Source organism: Thermothielavioides terrestris, chromosome 1 (assembly GCF_000226115.1).
Source record: "Thermothielavioides terrestris NRRL 8126 chromosome 1, complete sequence".
Classification (NCBI taxonomy): Eukaryota; Fungi; Ascomycota; class Sordariomycetes; order Sordariales; family Chaetomiaceae; genus Thermothielavioides; species Thermothielavioides terrestris.
Window position 1 is genome coordinate 2979618 of NC_016457.1, and position 25234 is coordinate 3004851.

The window sequence follows — 25234 nt, forward strand, 5'->3', positions numbered from 1 at the left end:
CAATATATATAGTATTAAATAAAGGCTAATAAATAGAGTATATAATCTATTAGTTGATAAGCGAATATAACTTAACTCTACTTTCCTAGATAGTAGAGAATATAAGGTAGTCCTTATATATAGCTTTGAACTTAGTAGTAATCTCTTATTTAATAGAAGCTAGGGCTTACTCTAAAGGAATACCTAATGCCTTAGTATACTTCTTATAAAGCTCTTTAATTATATTATTCTTTATAGGAACCTTTAGTCGTTTATCCTATAGTTCGTTAAAAGTACCTAGATTATATTTGTTCTAAATACTATTACTTAGAGCTAAGATCTTAAGCTCTATAAACTACTTAGTCTAATCTATATAGGACTAGAGTATAATAGTTATATTACTCTTAGTAATAGCTATATCAAGATATAGAGTATAAGAAAGAGAGAGAGAGAGAGAGCTTACTATAGGTTTCTTACTATATATAATTATAGAGCGTCTAGGCTTATAACTAATATACTATAGCGAGCTACGAGGTATAAATTCAATAGTAGGATTATAATAGAGCATTGGAATGCAAAGAGAGTGCGTTGTTCTAGTATAAAAGAAAGCTAAGGACTGAACAGAGCGTGGTATATATATATCTAGGAGTGGGGAAACTATGGCCAGTGCGCTCTGCCAAGCTCTGAGCCCCTTACCCCTGACGTGATAGTAGGTGGCTTTGCGAGGCACGTTGATCGCTGAACCCAGGGTGGAGCATGGTTGGGCTATACATGGAATATCTGCACTTTAATGAACCTAATTGGTTGGAAGAGGACTAGTGTAGGTAGCCCGCTGTGAGGTATGTACAAACCGATTACCTAGCTGTTTGAACAGTCTTAGGAGTGTATTGCAACCATCTGATGACGACTCTCTCCGCGAAAACAAAGCTTGAAGAGGGAAGAGGAAAAAGAGGAAAATTCTCCTCGCCGCGGTGAGCCTCCTGTCTGTCCAGGCGGGTAGGTAGTCCTTTAGTCCAGCTGTATCGGCTCTGTGGCGTCGTCAGGGGTAGCTCAACCTATTGTCTTGGCCAAGAGTTCCAGTCGCCATCGGGCTCGGACACTGCAGGACAGCTGTGGCTTACTGTGTAGTCTCGCACTGTCTAAACCCAAGAAAAGATAGATAGCGGCAACGGCGTGCCATAGTCGGCGGCCAGAAACAGCAAGTTCTGTAATTAACTAACCTGGAAAGATATCCTATCTGCAACCTTGCTGAATCCGATCTGCGTTGCTGCGGTAGTACCTTATGTATTTCGAAGTTACGTAACGTCATAGTCCACCCGGTAGTGTGCGGAATAGTGGGATGCGGGGCGTTGAACTGCCGTCGCTGACCGCCAAAAATTTGGGGCGCGCTGGTGCATCCAACGGCTCCATGGCGACGACCAAGCTTCCCTTTCTGCATCTGTTAACAGCAATTGGACGATTACCACAGACCACACCATGGCTGGCTCAGCAGTGAAGAAGCGCTCGTTTAGCGACGGCCCCAAGGGCAGCGCAACACGGCCGACCAAGAAGCAAAGAAAGCTGGCGGCGTACCACAGCAGCTCCGAGGAATCGGCCAGCGACGATGAAGGCACCTCCGTGCCCGCTAATCTCCTGGATTCGGAGGACGAGGACCTAGACAATATCGAAGTAGACGATGGCGCCTCGTCGGCCTCCTCAGCATCCGATTCAGATTCCGATCTGCCGTCTGAACGAGAACCATCCTCAAAACGGAAACCCGCTCTCAAGTCTCAACAAAAGCCGACGCAAGGATCCCAAACAAAACCATTTATCGCCAGAGACGCTCCCGAATCAGACGGCGCCTCTTCCGCAAAGGACAGTGCCTCGGACGGCGATGGCGACGATGACGATGACGATGACGACAGCGACTCCATCTCCGACGCAGCCAGCCACAGCCACAGCGGCGACTCCCAGACCCCAACCACCAGCGGCGGCGGTGGCGCAGGCCGCCGTCCCAAATCCAAACGCAACGACCCAGCCGCCTTCGCGACGTCCATCTCCAAGATGCTCTCCTCCAAGCTGCCGACGTCGCGGCGGGCGGACCCGATCGTGGCGCGCAGCGCGGCGGCGGCCGAGCAGGCGCGGGCGGCGGCCGACGCGGCGCTCGAGGCCAAGGCGCGGCGGCGGCTGCGCGAGCAGAAGCGGCTGGCCATGGAGAAGGGCCGCGTGCGCGACGTGCTGGTGGCGAGCAAGACGCGCACGCTGAACCTGCGCACGGGCGAGATCGAGGAGACGGCCGAGGAGGGCGCCGAGACGACGGCCCAGATCCTCGAGCGCGAGCGCAGGCTGCGCAAGGTCGCACAGCGCGGCGTCGTCAAGCTGTTCAACGCCGTGCGGGCCGCGCAGGTGAAGGCCGCCGAGGCGGAGCGCGCCGCGCGCAGGGAGGGGCTGGTCGGCGCCCAGAGGAAGGAGGAGAAGATCAACGAGATGAGCCGGAAGGGGTTCCTGGACTTGATCGCCAGCGGCGGAGGCGGGTTAAAAAAGGGCGGTCTGGAGGAGGCGTAAGAAACACACACGTATTGGTTCTCGGAGCAGAGTGCGTGTTCGTCTGTCTATATACAGCACCCCCCCGAGAGTGCGTGCGAGTTGTTGTTACAGGTACATTCATCAGTTGAATGCAAGGATGCCCCTCAAATGTCGTACAGATTCGCGGCAAAACATGGCGTACATCCTTCCTGCCCCCAAGCCAAGTCCAGGCCATGCTTTTGGTATTCTATACACACTTTCCCCGTCTCCCGCCCGCATTTGCGCATAACGCCAGCCGCAGAAAAGAGAAAACAGCCCCGCCGGAAGGAGGGCCATCACTTGAAGTCGCTCGACTGCAGATTCCTCGTCATGGCCGGCAGCTTGACCCGCAGGCCGTTTAGCTCGGGCGTCATGACGACCTGGCAGCCCAGCCGGCTCGTCTCCTGCAGCCCGAACGCGAGGTCGAGCATGTCGTTCTCGTCGTCGTCCGGCTCGGGCATCCGGTCGTAGTATTCCTGGTCCATCACGATCACGTGGCAGGTCGAGCACGCGCAGGAGCCGCCGCACGCGCCCTCCATCTCCAGGTCGTGGGCCTGCGCGATGTCCAGCAGGTTGTCGCCCTTGGACACGGCGAGCTTGTGCTCGACGCCCTCCTTGTCGATGAAGGTGACGTACAGCCTGGCGGTGCGGTCAGCAGGACAGTGTGGGTACGTTCGGAGAGGGGGGAAGGGGGGGGGGGGAAGGGAGGGGGAGGGGGAAGGGAGGGGGAGGGGGAGACAGCTGGGCCGCCATACTCTTCACCAGGTTTCGGGGGCTGGATATGACCGTGGGAGACGGCGGTTGAGACGGAAAACGGTCGACTTTGGAAAGCGGCGGACCAGAGCGAGCGGCGTATTGGGGGCTGTGAAGACCAGGCCGGAGGAGCCGGCCTTGGAGCGGCGCTGGCGGCAGTGTAACACCGTACTACATGCCGAGCAATCGACGGGGCGGTGCGTCTGGTGGCTAGTCTTAGGCTCGGGAGAGTCTGGGCGAGCAGTTTGGGAGTCGACATGTCGACGGCGTGTTCGGGCCTGCTGCGGCGAACGGAGAAGAAGGGGGGAAGCAATGGAGCGTGGCGGCGGACCGGAGCTCACGCTCTCGTGTGTTCGTTGGGGTGCAAGCAAGAAAGTCGATGCGGACGATCGGGAGCCCGCGCAAAAAAAAACAAACAATGACCGATTGAGGCAGGAAACCGAGACACAACAAACACACCGCAACTCCCTCCTTATGCTCAATACTGTGTACTAGAGCATGAGAGACCGCTCGCAACTTCCCGAGTTCAATGCATCGAGATGGCTCGAAGATCAGCATCCGCCGGAGGCGAATCCGAGCTCCGATACCTCCGTCTAAGAGACTTTGATGGGGCGTTGTCAGCATCCTTGATCTTATCAGCGCCTCGCTTATGCAATATGCGGCATGACGCACGGGTGCGAGGTGCATCGAAAGTTTCCCCCAGTCCATCTTATCGCGCCGAGCTCTCGTCATGCATCATGCACGAGCAACGTCAAAATCATCGCTGAAGCTCTCCACACCAGCTTCTCCCAGGACCCTCGCACGCTCGCACACCCGGAAGCGCGCCCGGACCCCGGGACGACGGTGCGGATTGCGACGTTTATTTGTGTCATGGTCCTGCGCACGCGCTCACGCACATGCACACGCGGGACACCATGGCGAGCCACCAGGACGGGGTCAACCCCCTGAGACCCTACTACATCCCGCCGACCATTGGCGAGCCGCCCGAGGCCCTGCCGACCCCGGGCCCGCGCGCCTTTTCCCAAGCCAACTCGACCGGCAGGTACGCGTCCAAGGCGCGCGACATCTTCTCCGACCTCGACTACAAAGACTACATCGCCGAGCCCTCGCCCTCGGTCGTGCAGACGGTCAAGGAACTGCTGGACGAGCTGCTATGGAAGTACACGTCCGTGCTGATGGCCCAGCCCTTTGAGGTCGCCAAGACCATCATGCAGGTCAGGGTCCAGGACGACCCCGGAGGGCTCGCGGCAGCGGCGGAAGCAGCCGAGAAGGCGCGACAGAGACAGGCCAGCCAGCGGATACACGCCTATGACGAGCAGGTAGGCAGCTGTCTCGCACACCCTTGGGCAAGCAGCATCAAGACCCCCCCAACTGATAGCTCGCTAGGATGCCCAATTCGATTCCGATTCGGACCTGGATGAGTCGGCCTTCTTCACCTCAAATCAGCCCCGAACCCCCTCCCCGACACTCTCGCGCTCGAGGAATCAGCGCCATCCGGGCGCCCAGTCTCCACGACAGTCCGCGCGACCAGCACCCGCGCACCAGCTAGCCATACGGTCGCCAGACTCGGTATTAGAGGTCATTGCGCAGGTCTGGCAGAAAGAAGGCGCCTGGGGCGTGTGGAAGGGCTCCAACGCGACCTTTATCTACTCCGTCCTCCAGTCCCTGCTCGAGAACTGGTCGCGCAGCCTGTTGAGCGCACTGTTCAACGTACCCGACATCGGCGTCAAAAACGACATGGACCGCCTTGTCGACCTCGCTTCCCCGTACCCGTGGGCGTCCCTCTTCGTCGCTGCTGCCGCCGCGGTCACAACAAGCCTGATCCTCTCGCCGCTTGACCTCATCCGCACATGGTAGGACTCTTCCCACTTCCCTCCTGTCATAATTTTATCCCCCTTTTCTCCCTTCCGAACCCGAACTAACCTTCCTCCACACGTGCTAGCCTAGTCATCACCCCGACGACCTCGCGCCTGCCGCGGCGCACGCTCGCCGCGCTGCGCAGCCTGCCGTCGTACCTGTGCCCGCGCGCGCTCGTGGCGCCCACGGTGCTGCACGCGCTCGTGCACCCGCTGCTGACGCTGTCGACGCCGCTCGTCCTGCGCTCGCACTTCCTGCTCGACCGCGAGCTCGCCCCGACCACCTTCTCGGCCGCCCGCTTCTGCGCCTCCACCGTCGCCCTGCTGCTCAAGCTGCCGCTCGAGACGGTCCTGCGCCGCGGCCAGGCCGCCGTCCTCGCCGACCCGGCCTACCGCGCCGCCTTGGAAGCGGCGGGGAGCTCGGCGCAGGGCGGCGGCGGCGGCGGCAGGAGGCTTGGCAGCGCGGCTGCGGCCCCGGCCGCCTCCGCGGCGGGCGGCGAGTTGGAGACGGTTGTCCCCGTTGGCAGGTACGATGGCGTGTTTGGCACCATGTACGCGATCGTCTACGAGGAGGGCTCGCACGCCGTGGCGGGCGGCGGTAGCAGCAGAGCGGCTGGCTCGGGGCCGAAGAAGGGCAAGGCCGCGTCGCCGCCGCCGACGACGACGACGACGACGACAACCGTGGCCGAGACGGTGTACCGTCGCGGGCAGGGTCTCGATGGGTTGTGGCGCGGCTGGAAGGTCAGCTGGTGGGGGCTGGTCGGGCTGTGGGCCGCCGGCGTGCTGGGCGGTGGCGGCGACGGCGAGTTCTGAGCTTTGCGTTTTTTCGGTCCTAGCTCTCCTCGTACTTCTCCACCACCCCTTTTTTCCCGATCCCCGGCTGGGAGTGGGCTGGTAGGGTAGGTTGTAGCATGTTGTGGTGAGTGAAAAGTCTGTGTGTGGATAGAGAAAGGTATGGATGCCCGCGCTCAAACAGGTGCGGGCAGAAACGGGTGATGGGGTCGGCGTTTGGTGGGCAGGCGTCATGTTGTCTTCTTGTGTTTTGCTTGCTCCGGCAGTGATTCCCCGCTCATGAATTGGCTACGATATATCCCGGGCTCAGGTTGCTGGGAGGTTTGAGGGCTCAGGCTCGCTACTCTGTATGTATGGTAATATACTTAAATCTTGAGTTTAGGTGGGCCGTGTGTGTATTATCAATCACGGAAAACGCGAGTCGATTCAATGAAGGCGCTCGGTTCGCGCGAGTGGTTTGTCACGCAGCTTGGCTGGGCATAGTAGCGGCGAGCAACAGAAGCACGCTACGAGAGTGGAAATTATCTAGAGAGCAGTGAGATTGTCGCTAAAGTCTAGAACACTAAAACACGACGGCTACATGCGATCCACTCGCAAATCTCGGAAAGGGTCCCGACAGAGAGTAAAATACGGGACTGGTGATCTCTACAAGACGGACCGGCATGCAAATTCCTAACCCCACTCAGTACTTGAACTCCTGGCCGACCAGCTTCTCGCTCAGCCTCCACAGCTTCTCCGCCTCGATCGGGCTGGTGCCCCAGGGCAGGACCGTGTCGGTCCAGGGATCGGCAACGCGGGCGTCCTGGAGGTAGGCGCCGTTGTGGTCTGCTCCAAGTCCAAGGTCAGTAACTTGGGCTTACCTGTCCAGTTGGGTACGGCGAGATAATCCGCGATGAACCGCCAATTCCCACTCACCTTCCAGGCTCGGGTGGAAAGCGGCGAACACGTGCGTGGCGATGCCCTGGTCGGGCGTCTTGAACTTGAAGCCCTCCCAGCCTTGCCGGTGGCCCTGGGCTCTGTCCTCGGCGTCTGGTGCATGAGTGTGCTGGTGTTAGTTCGGGCTTGGGGTCGTGCATTGATTTTGCGTCGGTCAGGGAGCAAGCGTACGGAGTGCCTCAAAATCCACATTCCAGTCTAGATGGTTCGCCAGGTTTGTGTGGATGACGCCGGGATGCAGACTGTAGGCCTGCAGCCCCTTCTTGCCGAGCTTCTCGGCCAAGGAGAGCGCCATCAGCATGTTGGCCGTCTTGGCTTGGCCGTACGCCCGGGCCTTGTTGTAGGTCTCGCCGCCCTGCGGTTGCCGCGCGTCAGCAATAATCATACAAAAATCGTCTTTCAGCTAGGAAGTCGGTTTTCGATGCCTGGGAGGGGGGAGGGGGGTGTGTTCGTACGTGAAAGTTCAAGTCGTCGAATCTGATGGGGCTGAGCCGGTGCCCGTCGCTGCTCACGTTGACCACCCTCGGCTTGCTGGCGGCCAGGAGCTTGCCCATGATCAAGTTGGTAAACAAGAAGTGGCCGAGGTGGTTGATGGCAAACTGGCTCTCCACGCCGTCGGGCGACAGCGCGTACGGGGTCGCCATGACGCCGGCGTTGTTCACGAGAACGTCGATGAAGGGGACGTCATCCCACGCGTTCACCTCCGCCGCGGCTTCGCGTACGGCGGCCAGGGAGATCAGGTCCAGGCGCAGGGGGCGGGTCTTGACGCCCGGATGGGACTTGGCCAAGTTGTCGACGGTCTGTTGGACCTTGTCGAGGTTACGGCCGGCGACAATCAGCAGCCCCGGGTTCGCGGCCGCGATGGCCTCGACGAAGAAAGCCCCGAGCCCGCCGGGCGAGACGCCGGTGGTCAGGATGACCTTGCCCTTGATGATGTCGGCAAGTTCCTGGACAAGTTCGGAGCCGGTGGTCTGGGCGTTGTCCTGCGAAGGCATGGCGAAAGGTGGCGATCTAAGATGATACGGTCTTGTAAAGAGCCGAGTTGAGGTAAAGCAGCAGTCGAGATCCTGAGTCTAGCCAAAAACTTGTTCGATCGAACGAAGCGAGTGATCGGAGCGCATTGCGTGGGGAGCGAGGGAGCCTCTTTTATACTTGATCATCTTGATGCTTTTCAGTGTTTGATAATTAAAACCGTGTTGGTTGAGAGGCATCAAAAGTTCCGTCGGGCTTTCCGAAGCATGCCGCGCAATGCTTCTACCTGATTCACATGAACCGGGCCGGGACGGACGGGACCGTCGGAGTTAAGCCTGAGGAGTTAAGTTTAGGTCGCCAACGTTACGTATGTCCTCAGTACATAGTAGATGCACGAGAAAATCGCCTGGCTGCTTCGCCCCCAAATGTTTCGTATGCAACCGTGTACATACACATTCGAATTCGCAAAGGGAATATTGGGTTGCAACTAGGGCTTCTTAACGCCGAAGGATCGGAGAATGCGTCTCAATGTACTCTTCACAGCCGGGTACGTAACCAACTTGAGAGAAATGTCCGGAATAGTTGATGCTGGCGATGGGGGACCTGCGGCTAACAGGACGCAGGTTGGCCCGTGTCAGAACATAACGGCACTGAGCTAAGTCCCAATAACAACAAACGGGGCACCCAAACATTTTAGCTCAGTGGTCCAACAGCCCGTTCATGTAACCATTTGAACGGAATAGAGTTGCCAGGCTCGGGAATCTTCGCTCCGGTCATAACGGAGTTAAGCCGCCAGTCCCACTTGGTGCGATTCTGCGTCCCCAGTTTGGCAACCAGGCAACTGTACGGAATACGTACATAGCAATCACGAGATTCGAGCCCGAAATGATTGTTTGTATCCTTGTTTCAACCTCAATGATCCGGAAGACGTGTAGTGTTGCTCTCCTCCGTTGAGGAGACATGCAAAAAGCAAGTAACTAGGTAGAGGATCAATTAATTCGAGAAGATACCTGAAGGATTACCCCGCCCAAAAAAATGCCACGCTCAAGGACCCATCGTCTTGCACCGCCTATGAGTTATCCTATTCGGTTCACCTCATTTCCTCTTCTAGTTACTTTTCAAATCAACAACCCACTTGCACCCTGCCACCACCACCCAAAATGGCCGCGCCAAGCGGAGACGCAGCGCCATCGATCTCCCCACACCGGGACGCCGTCGCCGCGGGGCTGCTCTCCTACTACAAGCTGCTCGCCGAACTCCCCTACCTCCCGCAGGACGTCATCGCGACGCCGCCCGAGCCGGACGGCTGGCCCGAGGAAGACCGAGCCAAGTTCCGCCGGCTCGGCAAGTCGGATGCCGCCGTCGACCTGCTGTGCCACATCCCCTACCTGACGAGCAGGGACTTCGAGGTCAACTACGAGACGCTCCCCATCGACTGGCGCAGCGACCGCGTCTACTCCTTTCTCGAGCAGTACGGCGCGCTCAACCTGACCGGCCTGGAGCCGGCCGGCCAGAAATTGCCGAGCAACGTTGTGTCGCTCACAGAGGGCTTCAATTACGGCCGCTATATCCTGCTCGATGTCGACACCGGTATGTACTACATACCACTCTAGTTGCCCACATAGGTCGCAATCAATGATTATTGACAACGGAATGTATGTTTCCCTCCGCCCGGCAGGCATGGCCACGGACTACAGCCTCCTGGGCGGGCCGGACCCGATGGTGCCGGAGGAGATCTGGAGCACGGGCCTGGGGTGGACCAAGTACGAGACGCGGCCGTTCGTCGAGCTGATCGCGGACTGGGCCGAGAAGCTGCGCTCGCTGTACTGGATCGCCATCCCGGGCCGGACGCCCTACCGCTTCAAGATCCGGCCGCCCACCGGCCACGAGGACCTCGACCAGGAGGAGGCGCGCCAGATCTACCGCGACCACGGGTGGGGCACCGACAACTTCCGCGCCGAGGAGTGCAGGGCCGCCATGATTGCCTGGGACGAGGAGGAAGTGCGCGGCTGAAGGGGGCGGCTGGTGGTGGTCGATTCAGGGGTTACTGGTGTACTTGAGGGTTCAAGGGTAGGGATTACCACCACCATTACTGCACAGTACTCTTGACTACATGAAGCCGATCACTTCCGTACATACTACCACCCCATCACTGCCCTACTCAACTCCCCGTATATACTTCCTCCACGCCTGCGCCGCCCCATCCTCCCGCCGCACCTTCGCCGCCCCGCTCACCCCGACACAGTAGTACTCCTTCGCCCAGAAAGACGTGGCGCAGTTCTCGCCGTTGGGCCCGAGCACCGAGTTCCACGCGTACAGCTGCGCCGGCGTGATGCCGTTCGCGCGGGCGAACGCGTCGCACGTGTCGCCCGCGTTCGCCACGGCGAACTTGTTGCAAGTCGGCGCGATGCCCGTCTGCGTCGGCCCGGGCGCCGTCACCACGGGCTGGCTTGGAATCGTTGTTGTTGTTGTTGGAGTGGCGGTGGGGGTGCCAGTGCCGGTGCCGGACGCCGCCACGCAGTAGTAGTACCCGGCCCAGAACTCGGTGGCGCAGTCGGCGCCGCCGGCGCCCAGCACGGGGTTCCAGGCGTACAGCTGGTCCGGGGCGACGGCGTTCTTGGCGGCGAAGGAGGCGCACGTGTCGCCGGCGGCGGCCCGGCTGTAGGCCGTGCAGCCGGCCGCGATGCCCGGCTGCGTGGGCTGCGGCGCGGCGGTCGGGTTGATGTTCAGCCCCGTCGTGACGATCAGCGACGGCGTGCCCGTGATCGCCGTCGGGTCCCACCCGCCCGGCCCGCCGCGCTCCTGGCCGCCCGCGCCGACGTCTGGCGGCGCCAGCGCCGGCGGCGCGTACGACCCGCCCGGGTTGTCCGCGCACACGTACTGGCCTGCCGTCAGGTTCTCGCACGGCCCGATGATGTTGGGATTCCAGGAGAGGAACATCTGCGTGGTCACGTTGAGCGCGGAGGTGGAGAAAGACGAGGCCAGCGCGTCGCTTTTTGCGGGTCAGCGCTGGAGGTCCCGCCCTACGACAGTTGCGTCTAAGTAAAGGAGAAACTCACCATGTCGATCCGTTGGCTACCTGGACCAGCTGGCACGGCGGCGGCAGGCACTGCGGCACGTCCGAATAGCATGCGTCATCCTGGGTCGCTTGGAGCAGGTCGCCCGTCGTCACGTTGTACAGCAGGGACAGATACTCGCAGTTGGCCGTCGGGTCTTTGAAGTAGCCCACGGTCAAGTCGACTGTCTGGCATGCCGACGACGAGAAGAATCCAGGGGGCAGCTGGATGCCGACGCAGTAATACGTATTGGCCTTGGGAGAGCAGCGGTCAGCGCGTTCACAGAGCCACATTATTTATTGATTAGGTAAATTGCCGTGGCTTCTTACCCAGAGGTTCTGGCAGTCAGCGCCGACGCCGGCATTCCACATGTAGAAGTCCTGGAGGGTGATGGAGTAGTTCTGTGCGATGTCGAAGCAAGTGCTGTTGGCCACGGCGAAGGCGAACTTGTTGCAGTTGTTCACCATGCCCGACTGCGTCGGGGTCGGGGTCACGACCGTCGTGGTCGTTGCTGTCGTCGTCGTAGATGTCGTGGAGGCGGGAACGGAGCTGGTGAACTCGGACGTGGTCGTCGCATTGCTTGCCATGGTCGTGGCATCCGGATACCCGCCCCAGGCGCGCGTGCTGATGGCGCCCAGAGTGCTGCTGCACACTTCCTGGATGTCCTGGAGCTGGTCGACGAGGTAGTCCGAGTAGTCGTGGTCCGGCAGGTAGTTGGAGCTCAGGCGCAGGTTGAACAGCTTCAGGAAGCAGTCGCTGCAGAGCATCGAGTCCGGGTACAGGTTGCTCAGCCGGGCGTTGTCGGCCGTGACGTTGGCCGGGTCCGAGCAGGACGGGTCGGTCGGGTCGGTCGTGCAGTCGGGACGCACGACGTCGGAGCCGACCCAGTTCTGGCTCTCGAGCATGCACCAGCCGGCCGAGTCCGCCTGGGCTGGCTGGCTCGTCTGCAGACACGCGATGGCCAGGCCCTCGCCGAAGCGCTCCGCCACCGAGGCCGCCGGCACGGCCTTCCCCTGGATCACGATGTCGTCGTTGATGCACCCGGAGAGCACGTCAGACACCCAGGTGGCCGCCGACGCGGTGCACTGCGACGTGCAGAGCGTCGTGAGGTTGTCGGCCTCCCACCAGTAGTCGTCAACGGAGACGGTCCACGAGAAGAGACTGTCGTCGCAGCTGACCGTCTCGTTCAAGGCGGCGAGACAGTCGCTGCTGATACCGAGCGCCTGAGCCAGCGCATCCCCGTTGACGGTTGGGTACAGACTGAAGGCGTGCGCGGCCGGCGTCAGGAGTGCTGCCGCCGCGAGGGCGAGCGCGGACAGCTTTGTCGCGGCCATCATGGATGGTCTGGTGGAGGACTAGGGACAAAAATGATGGCGCTGGTTCACCCTCGTCGCCGTATCTATCCCCCCAAGGCCCGCTGGTTTGCATAAGTACCCGGGTACGCTGAGGGCCGGGCAGGGAGGGGAGTGGATAACCAACATATCGCTTCGTGCTCATCTGCCTCGAGCGTGGATACTCATTGTTCCCGAGGCTCCGAGCCGCGAGAAGAATCTTTTGCCGCTTCGGTGAGATGATGGCGCCCGTTTCCCTCGTCGCATCTGCGTTCCGCACTCTCGGACTCCTCGCGGTCGAATCAAGCTTCACCAAGCCTTTTCCTCAGTCCGAAAGTGTAAGATCGTAAGATTGCGATGTAACCTTGTATAGAGATAGCCTAGCGATGTTGACGCGGACTTGGCCCGGTGTTCGGCATAGTAAGCGAGACAATGTGCCATCGACGCGGGCACCTTGCATCGAGGGCCTCGGATAGGTCGCTTTTTAGCCGAGTGTGTAAGTCAAGTGCCTACCTTCCTAATATGTCAGCAATTATCAGCGCGACGGACCATCTAGCTTCATATTGCTCTCTTCACGCGGTCTCATCAGCTTATTCCCGCATGGAAATATTGGCCGCAGAGTCCGAGGTAACTACTACGCGCCAGTGAAGGCAAACAGCTCGGACTTAGCAACTTGGCTAATAAGTTACCTAGGTAGTCGGATCTCGATGGACGCCCTGATTTATGCTTCCCTCGTGGCCGTTGCTCACTTATGGGCAGCACTCTGCCATCCTCTTCTCGGGTTCTCTCTGGCTGTCTCGTCAAGCCCCGTGTCCGCAGGCCAACGCAGCCTTCCTCGCCATGCGGTCCTCTTTCCTCTCCTGGGCTATCCTTGTAGCCTCGAGCTTCATCCAGGTTGTCCTCTCTGTCCAGCAGTTGCACAATCTATCACCATGGCTCGCATCCACGCCTCTCCTCTCGTCTCGAGATCTGCCCACCGGAACCTGCAACGACCAGACGCCATGCGTCAACGGCGCCTGCTGCAGCAAGGTGTGTCTAACCGAGTTACTCTCGCCTCAGGGGGACTTGGGACTGGAGCCTGCTAAAACAGGAACACAGAACACGGGCCTTTGTGGCTACTCGCCCGCTGAGTGTGGAGCGGGCAACTGCTCTTCCAACTGCGACGCCAAGGCGTCCTGCGGCCAATACGGCGTCCCTGGATCGCAGAACTGCCCGCTGAACGTCTGCTGCTCGCAATTTGGGCAAGTCTTTTCCAATAAGACCGTTACTGAGAGGTGGGGTTCAAACTAACAGTCCCTCCCAACTCAGCTTCTGTGGCTCGACATCCGACTTTTGTGGCAAGGGCTGCCAGGCCGGCTTCGGCGGCTGCGGCGACGTCAACCGGCCGTCGTGCGGCGGCAGCTCGGCGAACAAGCGCACCATCGGCTACTACGAGACGTGGGCCAACACGCGCAAGTGCGACGCCGTCTCGCCCGAGGACCTCAACCTCAACGGCTTCACGCACGTCAACTTCGCCTTTGCCTCGTTCGACCCGTCCACGTTTCAGATCACGCCCATGGATTCCAACGCGGCCAGCCTGTACAGCCGCTTCACCGGGCTCAAGGCCAAGTATTCAGGCCTGCAGACCTGGGTGTCAGTCGGCGGGTGGGCGTTTACCGATCGTGAGTTTTTTCAAAGACGCCGGATGTGAGGGTTGGAGAATTGACTAACTTGTATTCCTTTCCCTTACTTCTCAGCTGGCCCTACCAGAAAGGCATTCAGCGACATGGCGGGCAGCTCAGACAATCGGAAGGCCTTCATCAACGGCGTCATCAAGTTCATGGACACGTACGGATTCGACGGTGTCGATCTTGACTGGGAGGTCAGTTCGCGACACGTAACCCCCTATCACTGTGTCTCCTACCCAGCTTTGCGAGACGGACGACTGACACAGGCACACGCACACCTGCAGTATCCCGGCGCGGATGACCGAGGTGGCGTGAAGGCCGACACGGCCAACTACGTAACGCTCGTCAAGGAAATGCGCGCCGCCTTAGGGTCCAAGTACGGCTTGACGCTGACTCTGCCCACGTCGTACTGGTACCTGCAGCACTTCGACGTCAAGGGCCTGCAGGACTCGGTTGACTGGTTCAACTTTATGTCGGTACGAAGAAACCCAGTTCTCGTCACTAATAGAGGTTTTGTCCACCTTATTACCAGTTGCTAACTTTGATGGTGTCATGGTCTCGTAGTACGACTTACACGGCATGTCTCCATCCAACCAGTTTCTACGCCATCCCGTTAATGAATCGTGTGAGAGACGGCCCGATGCTAACCGTTCGCTGCAGGAACATGGGATGCCCAGTCCAAGTTCCTGGGGCCCTACCTCGCGTGCCACACAAACCTGACAGAGATCGACATGGGCCTGGACCTGCTGTGGCGGGCAGGAGTCGACTCAAAGAAAGTCGTGCTGGGCCTGGGCTGTGAGTTACCGCCTGCAGCCAGCCCCAATCCTCCAAGATCATGCCGCTAATTAGTTCAAATTTCCCGTTTCCTACTTCCAGGGTACGGACGGTCATTCACGCTCAAAGACCCCAACTGCAACACACCCAACGGCATCTGCCAGTTCAGCGGGGGCGCCAACGCGGGCAAATGCTCGGACGCGTCGGGGATTCTGAATTTGCAGGAGATCCAAGACATCATCAAATCAAACAACCTGAAGCCCGTCCACGACGAAAAGGCTGCCGTGAAATGTGCGGTGGAACCTCCATCCCTGAAGACCCCAATCCATCCACCCCCTTTTGTGATATAGTGAATTTACGTGATGGCTGACCAGACGGTGAGGAACCAGGGATCACATGGGACAGCAACCAATGGGTCTCGTACGACGACCAGGACACGTTCAAGCAAAAGCGGAACTTTGCCAACCAGCGGTGCCTGGGCGGCACCATGGTGTGGGCGATGGACCAGGTCGACCAGAGCCAGGACAACGGGCTGGGGGCGGCGTACGGCGTGACCAACGAGCAGCAGAGCACGGCGAACCAGATGGCGTCGGACTCGCTGGCCAGCAACGTGGCGTGCTACACGAGCGACTGCGGCGCGGGCTGCCGGCGGGGCACGTTCGAGGTGACGCAGATGTCCGGGCAGCCGGGGCAGGTGTCGACGGTGGAGCGGTGCGAAAAGGGCAAGTACCGCAGCCTGTGCTGCAGCGACGGCTCGCACATGGGCAAGTGCACGTGGCGAGGATGGCGCGGCGCCGGTCTGAGCTGCATGGGCGGCTGCGCCGACGGCGAGACCGAGATGGCCCGCAACACGAACCACCACGACAAGAAGGTCGACCAGACCTGCAACGGCGGCCTGCAGAGCTACTGCTGCGCCGGCTTCAAGCCGGGGCCGTCCATGGCCCAGCTCGCCAAGCAGGCCAAGGACGCCGCCAAGGACGCCGCTGAGGGAGTTGCCGAGCAGGCCGCGCTCGACCTCGCCGCCAAGGCCTTCTGCCGCGTCGCCGTGCCGGCCCTGCTGGCCCCGCTGGAGCTGGCCGAGGATCTCATCCCCATCATCGGTAAGGGGTTCCTTCGAGGTGCGGCGTGAGGAGCAACTTAAGCTAACGACAACTGACTAGGCGAGATCGCCGACGCCGCCGAGATCGCGGCGACGCCCGCGCTGATCAAGCTGTGCACCACCCAGATCGAGAAGGCCGGCAAGGCCGAGTTCAAGGTGTTCGGCAAGAAGCACACGCTGACGTGGGACAAGCCGACGCAGAAGCCGACGACGCGGGCGCCGCCCAAGACGGACCACACGACGGCGTCGACCAAGACGGCGTCGTCGTGCAGCCGGAGGAAGCGCCAGGTCGACTTCCGCACGCGCACCATCACGCGCGAGATCCACGAGGAGGCGTGGAACGCGCCGGTGGTGCGGCAGTGCAACGGCGCCCTCTACCCGCAGGCCTGCCTGCACTACGCCTCCGTCTTCCAGGCAGAGGACCAGATCGACAACAGCCGGCTCAGCTGCACGGCCAAGGCGGCCCGCCCGCCGCGCCCGGCCCCGGGCCTGTGGAACGAGCAGCACCACCGCGAGTGGTACCAGGGCTGGCTGCAGGGGCCCAACCTCGCCTGCGAGCGCGACGAGTTCCCGCCGGCCGTCATCTGGCAGGGCCGCGACGGGTCGCGGGCGCCGGCTGTGTGGATCCGCTTCCTGCCCGGGGCGCAGAACCTGGGGGCGGGCCAACTGTTCAACGGCGTGTGCGACGACACGCCGCCGGTGCAGACGCTGAACCGGCGCATGGTCAACCACGACTACAACGCGTGCCCGCCGTGGGAGTCGTGGACGTCGACGCTGCGCACGCAGTACAACGTGCTGGAGCTGCAGTTCGTCAACACCCCGTCCTACCCGAGCGACCCGTGGGGCCTGAGCGCGAACCCGTGCTGGCCGTCGACGCTCATCGACGACCCGGGCTTCGCCCTCTTCCTCGAGGACCCGTGGTACAACAACAACAAGGCCAAGCGGGCCTACGGCAGGGCGAACTACCCGGACCCGCCGCCGCCGGCCGTCACGCAGGGCAAGGTCAACCACCCCGGCTGGAACCGGAAGCGGAGCGGCGCGGCTGACGACGGCGGCGTCGAGGTCTTCGTCGACCCGGAGGAGCTGGTCGTCGTCGACGGCAACTCGAGCCGGCGCATCACCGAAGACGAGCTGCGCGAGCACTACGGCATCGTCAAGTGCCGCGACCCGGAGTGCCGGGCCGAGCAGCGGGCCGCCGGCGTGCAGTCGGCGCTGACGCTGCTGCCGCCCAGGACGGCGCCGCCTGCGGCGCCCGCCGAGGCCACGCCCGTGCCCGTGCTAGCGGCGGCTGCTGACGACGCGAGCCGGCGGGAGGACCACGCGGCGCAGCCGGCGCCGAGAGCGCCTTCGTCGCTGCACCTGCCCGCGGCGACGCCCGCGTCGGTGCTGCCTGGGTCTGGATCGACGTAAAGGGGCAGGGAAGGGGGTGTGGGATGGAAGGAGAAAGCAGGCGTTCATTGCCCTGAACTGTGTTTGTCACGTATTCCTAATTAGTAGGCTATTGGATCATGGCCATGAGCCTCGAGGAGTTAGCCAGCAAGCAGTACGGAGACAGCGCAGACATTAGCTATATCCAGGTGAGCATGGACAGGTGACATATCCGCATCATAGTTGATTCGGCTACTTCACTTGATGGGCCAATACCCTTAATGTTTTCGATCTTTCAGAAAAAGTTCGTAGTTGAAACCCTGAGCCTCTCCAGCCAGTCCGACCCCTAGGTAGGTTGGTTAATAGGCAGGTATACTGACCGTTCCCCCTGAGCAAGCCTGTAGTGCAGCACTACGCGGCTTGGCCATGCCAGACTAAGCCTCTTACTTACTCTAGAAGACTGAAAACCGCAAGCGCAAGCTGGCTACGAACAGCTCTTAGCAATATGGAATTGTTTCCATCTCCCGGACGCGAGTTTCGATCGCTCCCAGCCAACACTGCACGAATATCAATCCATCGCCACCGCCACCTCATAGACACTGCGGATAACTACCGCACATTGCATTTCTGCCAGCGGGCGGACCATTTCTCTATCACCCCAGGACCAGTAGGCAACATAACAGACTAGCCGGCCTTGGAGTTCGATGGAAAATGTCTAGGTGAATTCGACGACAGAGAGATGGGTGCTAAGAGGCGAGGCATTCTCCGCCTGTCTGCGGCCCTTCAGTCGTTATCAAATGGGCTTTTTGCGACAGGGAGCTGAGCAGGGCCATGCAGAACGCAAGGAAGAAGATATATGTATTCCGTACATACATACACCACACTACCAATTAGAGTGAGATGCTCCTCGGCCCCCAGCCCGGGGGAGGCCCGGAGGATCTACACTATATTCCTGCGGGAGCAGGCCTGACAGGGGACCCATGAGCGCAGCGTGTCTGGCTGTGTGCTTTGTGGGTGTCCGGGATCCATATGCGACAGCTTTGGGTATTTAGACGCTGGCTGTCCACGGCCGACTGGCAAAACCATTCATGATACGCACTTCCGGCACTCGACCGCACGGGTATATGGATACATACGGAACACATGACTGCGTGCCAGGGATTTCCGTGTACACAGAAGCTTCCACACACCCTCCTCCGCAACAGCCACCTGTTGCGTGCGCGGCTGCGCCCAAACAACCACCCAGCCCGCAACCGCCAAGCGAAGGTCTCTCCTAGGCTGCGTCACTTACGGGGCGCGCGCTTGGAAGCAGCGAGTAGCCGTTCTGGTACCTGCGCACGCACCGCACGACCAGCCAGGCCAGCAGGACGGTGACGCCGAGCAGTCCCGCCAGGTACAGGAGCGGGTACTGGCCGATGGACCAGAACAGGCGGTTGTCCCAGTTGTTCCAGGTGCCGCCGCTGCCGTCCCAGCCGAAGAAGACCCACTCGTCGGCGCCGGGGCGGCCGTCCATCAGGACGCGGTACAGGCGGTGCTCGTGGGGCTGCGGCCGCGCCGGGTCCTGGTTCTGGTTCTGGTCCTGGCCCGCACCCGGGGCCGGCCGGGGCAGCAGCGCGTGGTACTGCTCCCAGATGGCCGTCAGGAACCACTGGCCGCTGGCGTACATGACGGAGACGTACGGCAGCGGCCACTTCCAGTCGTAGCGCGCCAGAGAGACGGTCACGAGCTGCCAGAAGGGATGGTGCGGGCGCGCGGCCAGGATGTTGTTGCTCAGCGCGCCGCGGGCGCCGTCGGTGACCCAGGCGGGGTAGTACAGCAGCGGCGTCAGAGAGACTTTGCAGGTCTAGGAGAAGGTGAAGAAGAGGTTAGCCAGGGGGAGGTGTGGATGTAACGGTAAGCGACATTTAGACACGATAGGCGCGACTAACGTTGTCCAGGTCGAGGTAGATGCCCCCGTAATGCAGCATCAGGAAGTACTTCAGCGCGTCGACCCGCTGCACGGGATATCGATAGCCATCGTATGTCCGCAGGAACCAGGCGTACTCGGTCTCAATGAACTCGCGTGAATTGTTATCTGTCCAGAGCTGCGCAGCGGAAGAAACAACATCAGTCAGTGTGCGCCACCACCGCAGCAAGTCCCAGGCCGGCGGGACGAGGGGCGGGCCGAACACACCTTGAACTCGAAGTCCGGGTTCAGTTCCATACAGTGCTTCCGCGTCTCGGCCCAGTGGGGAGGCAGCGCGTCGTTCCCGGGCTCGCGCCAGTTGTGGAAGATGTGGTGGATGATCTTGGGAACGTGCTGGACGCTGTTCTTGTCGTGATGCGCCGCAGCGATCTGGGGCTGGGTGAGGGCAATGCCGGCATGGCGGAAGAAGATGTGCACGGAGGCCGACAAGCGCGAGATGGAGAAAGCGAGGACGGTCAGCAGCGCAACCGCCCACAGGACGGGCGCTCTCCTGAGGGGCACTCTCCGGAGCCGGATGCGCATTTCGGGGCTCGTTCGCCGGCGGCAGCAGCGATGCAGCAACGACGGCGGTCACATGGGTCGGTGCGAAGTCGCACTCGCAGTCGCAGTCGCAATCTTCATCCGTAATTCAGCGCGCCATCGCCAAGCGCACCTCGGCCAGGGGGAATCGAGGAATCAAGGAATCGCGGGGTTCGAGATGATGTTGCGATGGTCTGCCACCAGCTGGCGCCGACCTCCTACCTGGGGCCCTTGCAGTGGTGAACAGCCGGCGCCGAGTAGGCGTGGGAGTGCCACTTGTTCTTATTGGCCGCGTTAGCTTACAATGGTGGGGTTCTCACAGTCGGCAGCACCCCATATCAATTTAGCTCGCGATTGCGGCGTGTAATTCTCCATCTTCAATCATCGAAACATCCAGAGCTTTACTGCGTCCTCGGGTAGTACAATGATCAACTTGGACGGAGTCCGGATCGAGCCGCATGCCAAGCTTCGTTGCATGCCTGGCCCGCGAGGGAAATCCTTCTGGTTAATCCTTTTACATTAGGTAACGTGACTGTGGAGCTGGCAGAAATCTGGGGGGTCTGATCATTGCCTGATCAGCCAGGGGGCGCCGTTGTTGTCGTTGTTGTTGTGTGCCGACGGGCTGATGTTGGCCCTCGACAACGATTGGGAAGAAAAAAAAAATCTTGGTCCCGTCAAGAAAGGATACAATTGGCCTCCAAATACTTTGCCCGTGGGAGATTGACGCCGGAAACGCGCCCGGGGGCTTCGCTGCCCACGATCATCCAGTGGCTGATGCGGCAGTCCTGCGTCTCGGGGTCCCAAGACCAGGCAAGGCAGGCGCGGGCCCGGCGATCGCAATGCTTCTTGCAAGCCTTGGCCGTTCTGACGTCGCGGACCGTGAGCGTCGATTCGTCGGGCTCCCCGACATGGTCCCAATCCTGATGGAACGCCGCATCCGCACCCGGCTGCCTCCACGGCGGCGTGTGCCCGTATGTCTCCCAGAGATCGTTCCACAGCACCGGCTTGCTGACGTCCCGGAAGCGGTCGCCGAGCTCCCTCATCGCGGCCGGCGACGCCAGCTTGTGGAAGGAAAGAACGGGCGAGCAGAGCCGGTCGGCGCGGATCTTGCTCAACAGCGGCGGCTCGCCATTGAACAGGTGGCTGTAGGTCTCGTCGAGGTAGATGCCGAGCTTGAGCAGGGCCTTGGCCAGCAGCCGATCGCCCCATGTCTCGTCGAGCGAGTCGACATAAGCCGAGGAGAGCGCCCGTGGGTCCTTGAACAGGGCGCGCATCGCTGCCTGCGAGAGGATGACGGCAGATCCTCCGTGAGCAAACCGCGCCTTGAAATCGCCCACCGCGTTTCCAAGGTAGTGGGGCTGTTTAGGGTTGAGATGTGTGAGAAGTGGCTTGAGCGAGGGCTGGATCACGAAGGTGTCGTCGTCCACCAGGAGGTACCACTTCTTGTCGGGGAACTCCTGGAACGCCATCTCGAGACCGGACATGAACTGGCGAGCAGGTTAGTAGTGGACAGCAGACGCAGGCTGGGACATCCCCGGCACCAGCCTACCTTCATCGCGTCCAGTTCCCAGCCAAACGACTTGCAGTGTTGGAGAGCCAACGCCTCATCGCCCTCAGAGATGGCCTCGCTCAGTTCGTCGTATTTCTGGATCCTGGGGTGAGACGTGTGAGCGCGCAAATGGCGAAGGGAGTGCGCCACCCCATCTCGGACCCGAAGTCGTTGGCCGCGGTACTTGAAGGAGTAGGGATAGTCTTCGTCCCCCTGCGCGCCCTGGCCCTCGTAATCGGCGATGATCAAGACATCTCGAAAAGCATTCACGTTGCTTAGCGCGTCGAACCAGGCGGGGACCCGGTCCTTTGTGCCATACCCAGTCTTCAGCACGACCAACACATCTCGGCCAAGATCGAAGTTGACTGGGGATGGAGGAGGCTGCGCGTAAACCCAACGCTCACTCGGCCGGGACGTCCAGGCAGCCTCGAGTCTCTTGAAGTTGAACCGGAAAGCCAGCCGCACGGCGGAGTCGTACGGCAGAACCAGCCACAGGAAAAGAAAGACGGCCAGAGCGAGGCATGACAGGGACCGCAGGCCCAGCCGGACTCGGGGCCTGGGACGGGTCCTCACACGGGGGCCTTGCCCGACGCGCTGCCACAAGACTGTGGATGTCATGCTGCCCGAACAAAGAGGTCAGCCTTACTTATATAAAAAATGTACAAAAACTCTCCAAAAATGTCTGAAGTCGGCAATCCGACGGGCGCCGGGAACGAACCTTCAGATAGTTCGCCGGCGGTCCCTTGGCCGCCGGCGTGTCACGGTCTCGGGCTCACGCGACCGCAGAAGCGCCCGCGTCGTGGAGCACTGCATGCACACAAGCGTAATCGGAATCGCAGTCCCATATCAACAACGCCGAATGCCTCTGGAAAGACTGAAAGGAGAGGCCCCGCTGCTAAATCGCGTCCCAAGAACAGTCATCATGCGACCTCCTGTCGCTTCGAAGTGTGAAATCTGAGTTGTGCTGCTGATGACCAGGGACAAGACTCGCGCCAAGGACGGCGGCTCGGGGTTAGGGTTATACATTTGAGTATATGTAAGGGTAGATTTGAACACGTTCCTGAACCCCCCGAGAGTCCTGCGTGCATATAACCATACTATGCACGCATCGCAAGCCTACTCTATCCTAGGGCGCTTCGCGTCCCCCTCCTCCGCGCCAGCTCCATGGCCATTAACCTCTCTTTCGTCCTCGGCCCTCGCATGCACGGTCCCAGCCCCCTCCCCAAGCTCGCCGGCCACAGCATCCTCGTCGTCCTCAGACCCAATCCAATTCCCCTCCTCGTCAAAGAACTCATGCACGTTCTCCGCCGTGATCCACCCCCCGCTGCCCGGAAAAGCGGGCGGCAGCCCGCCGTCCCGCGCGCCGGCGAACACGCCCGTGAAGCCCTCGATCGCCTCGCGGTCCCTGTCCCCTTCGAAGATGATCTGCGCGCCGTCCGCGTCTGCGTCTTCTTCTTCCTCGTCCCCCAGCTGCACCGGGTCCGGGTTGAGGTTGGAGCACTCCGAGATGGCCTCGAAGAGCTTCGCCGCTGTTGACTGGGGCGCTTGGGCGGCTTGGGCTTCGCCGGGGGCGTCTTCCGGTCGGGGCTGTGGCGGCGGCGGCGGCGGCGCCTGCGCCTGCGCCAGCGCCTGCGGCTGCGCCTGCGGGGGGATCAGCGTCAGCTCGACGGTGTCGAACTCGTCGTCGCTTGCGCCGCCCGAGGCGAGTTCCAGCTGGAGGTAGACGGAGGGGTAGGTTTGGCCGCTCGTGGCGGAGCGGAGGTTTTTTATCGCGTGGATGCTGATTTGCTGGTATGGGATCGAGGCGCCGCACTGGGCGGCCGGGCTGAAGATGGAGAGGTGTCTGTGGCGGTGAGTGTTAGAAAAAATGAGGATGGTGAGTTTCCGGGGTGGGCAGGAGGGGCTCGTACCGTGAGTGCACAAACAAATCGACTTGCTGTTCGACGCACTCCTCGGACTGACCGCTCAGAGCGCTGTTCTCCGGGGCTGTGGGCGCGGAGGATAGGTCGGCTGGGAAGAACGGCAGCTTGCCGCGCTGCGACTTGGGAATCCAGGCCTTTGCGCCTGTCGCATGGTAGTACAGCACCGGCTTGCCGTCGTAGAAGCTCTCGGGGGTCTGCTCCTCGTGCTCGGAGAGCAGGATGTAATCGCTTAGCGCGAACGGGGACCGAACCGTTTCGAAGCTCATCTTGACGATGGAACGCTGGATTGCTTACCAACCTAGGTAAGCAATCGCAGCCAGGCGCTGTCGTGTTCGAGGCGGGAGGCGAGAGCTTCGGCAGTTCCAAGGTTTGCGTGGGGCTAAGCTCTTATCAAGAAGCTTATCGCATCCTGGAGCTTTGCCAGGTTGCTGCTGCCTTTGTCCACTCCAGTTGCAACCCCGCCACCCCTTTCGAGTTTGTGTCAATGTCCCGTTACCTTTTACTCAACAGCCAAACACCTGGATATCCATATCCCAAGAGACTCAACAGGTGTCTTCGCTCAAGGCCCAATCACAGGCATTACTACCTACCTAGGTACCTACCTCTTTCAAGATGCACGACAACCGTAAGTTCGCAGTTCCAGTCCCTGCCCAACACCAAGGGCGAAACGCGCTCCTAACTCTCACCAAGGCACGCACCCGCTCCTCCAGCAAGTTCCCCTAACCGTCTCGCCCTTCGTGACGCTCCCCGCCGCCACCACCCTGCCGTACCAATACAAACCGCTACCGTCGACGCTTCCGCCCTCAGTCATCACGCCCCCCACCACAACCACTACCACCAGCACGACATCCGCCGCCGCCGCCGCCGCAGCCGACGAAGACCCCAACAACCCCACCCCCTCCGCCTCTTCCTCTGCCGCTGCAGCGGCAGCGGACCAAAAACCAAAGTACGTCGTCTCGCGGTCCGGGCACGCGGCGCACCCGGAGCAGGTGCTGGAGACGTGCCGGGCGCTGCACGCGCACGTGGCGCAGCTGGCGGCGCAGGCGGAGCGGGACCTGGCGGCGCTGGAGGCGCGCATCCGGGCGCGCGACCTGGCCGAGAAGCGGCGCCTCGCGCCGGGCTGGCTGGACAGCGACGCGCGGCTGCTGGAGCCGGAGCGGGCCCCGCCGCCGCCGCGGCCTGCTAGTGCGAGTGCTGGCGCTGGTGCTGGTGCCGGGTTGGGGTTGGGGCAGCCGCAGGGGCAAGGGCAAGGGCAGGGCCAGGGGCAAGGGTCGGACAAGGGGATGGGCAACGAGCTGATGGGGAATGCTGAGCTGAAGGGGCAGGCTGGTGGGAGGGGGGGAGGGGAGGGAAGTGGGGGATTGCTATCGCAGAGCCAGGCGCCGTCGCCGTCGCCGTGGTTGTTGCAGCAGCCGACGCAACAGGGTTTGGATGGCTCGGCGGGAGTGGGATATGGGGCCGGGTACGGGCACGGACCGGGCGGACCGAGTGAAATGGCCGTCCCAGACGAGGCGGAGCAGTTGGATCGCGTGTTCGGGAAGATCAACCTGGGAAAGGGAAAGTCATGATAGTGCAGTTTAAGACTTGATCGTGGTGATTTGAAACTCTGCAGTGTACAGATGTGACGACTTCTTCACGGTAATGGAGCCCCACGTCTCAGGCTACTCTTTTGATGCTCATTCGAGGAGTTTCAAGGGCTGTAGTTTTAATCCTAAGGGGTGATTCAAGGCGAGGAAAAAGGCAAAAACATACAACACAGGGGATTCCCCAGTCGTCACCGACCTGAGTACTAATCCTGCGGTCAGTAGCTTATCTAGGGGAGAGCGGACGGGATCCCGAGTTGTCTACTGCCTATGGTCGTATGTGGTGGCTAGCAGTCGAAGGTCAGGCTTAAGTCTGGTGTTGCTGTGCAAGCTGCTGCTTGTGAGTTGCGGATGGCCAGCCGGTCACCGAACGGTGGAAGAAACTTCGTCCGTTGACAGACGCAATTTAAGGAGGAGTCAGACAATTGCAATTACCTTTGTTGTTCATTTGGACCAGAGACACACCAATTACGCAGTTGCCGAGTAACGGGAATGCCAAAAGCAAGGGAAGCTTATGAGGATGGAAGGTTATACTACTCGGCTTCGGTACCCGTCGCTGCGGCGCCAG

The 25234-nt window shown here is 60.7% G+C and overlaps 12 protein-coding genes across 12 annotated transcripts; 6 read left to right on the forward strand and 6 right to left on the reverse strand.

Annotated features, from left to right (window-relative positions):
• The first annotated feature begins 1326 nt into the window (after nucleotides 1-1326).
• Nucleotides 1327-2671, forward strand: THITE_2107815 (uncharacterized protein). The gene has a single exon (XM_003649272.1). The coding sequence runs from the start codon at nucleotides 1456-1458 to the stop codon at nucleotides 2521-2523; it is 1068 nt and encodes a 355-aa protein (XP_003649320.1). The 5' UTR covers nucleotides 1327-1455; the 3' UTR covers nucleotides 2524-2671.
• Nucleotides 2672-3654, reverse strand: THITE_2107816 (uncharacterized protein). The gene is made up of 2 exons (XM_003649273.1): nucleotides 3279-3654; nucleotides 2672-3162 (listed from the first exon to the last, which is right to left on the reverse strand). The coding sequence occupies exons 1-2, from the start codon at nucleotides 3533-3535 to the stop codon at nucleotides 2820-2822; spliced, it is 600 nt and encodes a 199-aa protein (XP_003649321.1). The 5' UTR covers nucleotides 3536-3654; the 3' UTR covers nucleotides 2672-2819.
• A 536-nt stretch (nucleotides 3655-4190) lies between these two features.
• THITE_2037555 (uncharacterized protein) lies at nucleotides 4191-5945 on the forward strand (the record flags this gene model as incomplete). The annotated part of the gene is made up of 3 exons (XM_003649274.1): nucleotides 4191-4595; nucleotides 4663-5129; nucleotides 5219-5945. The coding sequence occupies 3 exons, from the start codon at nucleotides 4191-4193 to the stop codon at nucleotides 5943-5945; spliced, it is 1599 nt and encodes a 532-aa protein (XP_003649322.1).
• A 661-nt stretch (nucleotides 5946-6606) lies between these two features.
• THITE_2039986 (uncharacterized protein) lies at nucleotides 6607-7855 on the reverse strand (the record flags this gene model as incomplete). The annotated part of the gene is made up of 4 exons (XM_003649275.1): nucleotides 6607-6752; nucleotides 6840-6953; nucleotides 7032-7215; nucleotides 7316-7855. The coding sequence occupies 4 exons, from the start codon at nucleotides 7853-7855 to the stop codon at nucleotides 6607-6609; spliced, it is 984 nt and encodes a 327-aa protein (XP_003649323.1).
• Nucleotides 7856-8940: 1085 nt separating this feature from the next.
• On the forward strand, nucleotides 8941-9462 carry THITE_2107819 (uncharacterized protein). The gene has a single exon (XM_003649276.1). The coding sequence runs from the start codon at nucleotides 8993-8995 to the stop codon at nucleotides 9443-9445; it is 453 nt and encodes a 150-aa protein (XP_003649324.1). The 5' UTR covers nucleotides 8941-8992; the 3' UTR covers nucleotides 9446-9462.
• A 61-nt stretch (nucleotides 9463-9523) lies between these two features.
• THITE_2125566 (uncharacterized protein) lies at nucleotides 9524-12222 on the reverse strand (the record flags this gene model as incomplete). Its single annotated transcript, XM_003649277.1, has 5 exons — nucleotides 9524-9685; nucleotides 9726-9854; nucleotides 10050-10824; nucleotides 10892-11142; nucleotides 11218-12222. The coding sequence occupies 5 exons, from the start codon at nucleotides 12220-12222 to the stop codon at nucleotides 9524-9526; spliced, it is 2322 nt and encodes a 773-aa protein (XP_003649325.1).
• An 837-nt stretch (nucleotides 12223-13059) lies between these two features.
• THITE_162651 (glycoside hydrolase family 18 protein) lies at nucleotides 13060-17297 on the forward strand (the record flags this gene model as incomplete). The annotated part of the gene is made up of 9 exons (XM_003649278.1): nucleotides 13060-13248; nucleotides 13318-13493; nucleotides 13528-13880; nucleotides 13956-14080; nucleotides 14171-14362; nucleotides 14564-14681; nucleotides 14763-14951; nucleotides 15050-15760; nucleotides 15821-17297. 9 exons carry the CDS (start codon nucleotides 13060-13062, stop codon nucleotides 17167-17169), a joined length of 3402 nt encoding a protein of 1133 aa, XP_003649326.1. The 3' UTR covers nucleotides 17170-17297.
• Nucleotides 17298-18400: 1103 nt separating this feature from the next.
• Nucleotides 18401-19795, reverse strand: THITE_2073944 (glycosyltransferase family 32 protein; the record flags this gene model as incomplete). Its single annotated transcript, XM_003649279.1, has 3 exons — nucleotides 19301-19795; nucleotides 19056-19211; nucleotides 18401-18970 (listed from the first exon to the last, which is right to left on the reverse strand). Exons 1-3 carry the CDS (start codon nucleotides 19613-19615, stop codon nucleotides 18401-18403), a joined length of 1041 nt encoding a protein of 346 aa, XP_003649327.1. The 5' UTR covers nucleotides 19616-19795.
• Nucleotides 19796-19888: 93 nt separating this feature from the next.
• THITE_2107826 (glycosyltransferase family 31 protein) lies at nucleotides 19889-22104 on the reverse strand. The gene is made up of 3 exons (XM_003649280.1): nucleotides 21880-22104; nucleotides 21162-21780; nucleotides 19889-21099 (listed from the first exon to the last, which is right to left on the reverse strand). The coding sequence occupies exons 2-3, from the start codon at nucleotides 21777-21779 to the stop codon at nucleotides 20287-20289; spliced, it is 1431 nt and encodes a 476-aa protein (XP_003649328.1). The 5' UTR covers nucleotide 21780; nucleotides 21880-22104; the 3' UTR covers nucleotides 19889-20286.
• A 1-nt stretch (nucleotide 22105) lies between these two features.
• THITE_2107828 (uncharacterized protein) lies at nucleotides 22106-23437 on the reverse strand (the record flags this gene model as incomplete). Its single annotated transcript, XM_003649281.1, has 2 exons — nucleotides 23072-23437; nucleotides 22106-23004 (listed from the first exon to the last, which is right to left on the reverse strand). Coding segments are annotated over exons 1-2 (1000 nt in total), but the record flags the coding sequence as incomplete, so codon positions are not given.
• Nucleotides 23438-23775: 338 nt separating this feature from the next.
• On the forward strand, nucleotides 23776-24243 carry THITE_17733 (uncharacterized protein; the record flags this gene model as incomplete). Its single annotated transcript, XM_003649282.1, has 1 exon — nucleotides 23776-24243. A coding segment is annotated over one exon (468 nt), but the record flags the coding sequence as incomplete, so codon positions are not given.
• A 574-nt stretch (nucleotides 24244-24817) lies between these two features.
• On the forward strand, nucleotides 24818-25153 carry THITE_39051 (uncharacterized protein; the record flags this gene model as incomplete). Its single annotated transcript, XM_003649283.1, has 1 exon — nucleotides 24818-25153. A coding segment is annotated over one exon (336 nt), but the record flags the coding sequence as incomplete, so codon positions are not given.
• Between the last annotated feature and the right edge of the window lie 81 nt (nucleotides 25154-25234).

Coding starts and splice junctions, on each gene's coding strand:
- THITE_2107815 (XM_003649272.1), top strand. CDS start 1,456: ATGGCTGGCTCAGCAGTGAAGAAGCGCTCGTTTAGCGACGGCCCCAAG.
- THITE_2107816 (XM_003649273.1), bottom strand. CDS start 3,535: ATGTCGACTCCCAAACTGCTCGCCCAGACTCTCCCGAGCCTAAGACTA. Junction 3,163..3,278: donor CCCCCGAAACCTGGTGAAGA/GTATGGCGGCCC, acceptor CCGCACCGCCAG/GCTGTACGTCACCTTCATCG.
- THITE_2107819 (XM_003649276.1), top strand. CDS start 8,993: ATGGCCGCGCCAAGCGGAGACGCAGCGCCATCGATCTCCCCACACCGG.
- THITE_2107826 (XM_003649280.1), bottom strand. CDS start 21,779: ATGACATCCACAGTCTTGTGGCAGCGCGTCGGGCAAGGCCCCCGTGTG. Junction 21,100..21,161: donor GGGAACTGGACGCGATGAAG/GTAGGCTGGTGC, acceptor CCTGCTCGCCAG/TTCATGTCCGGTCTCGAGAT.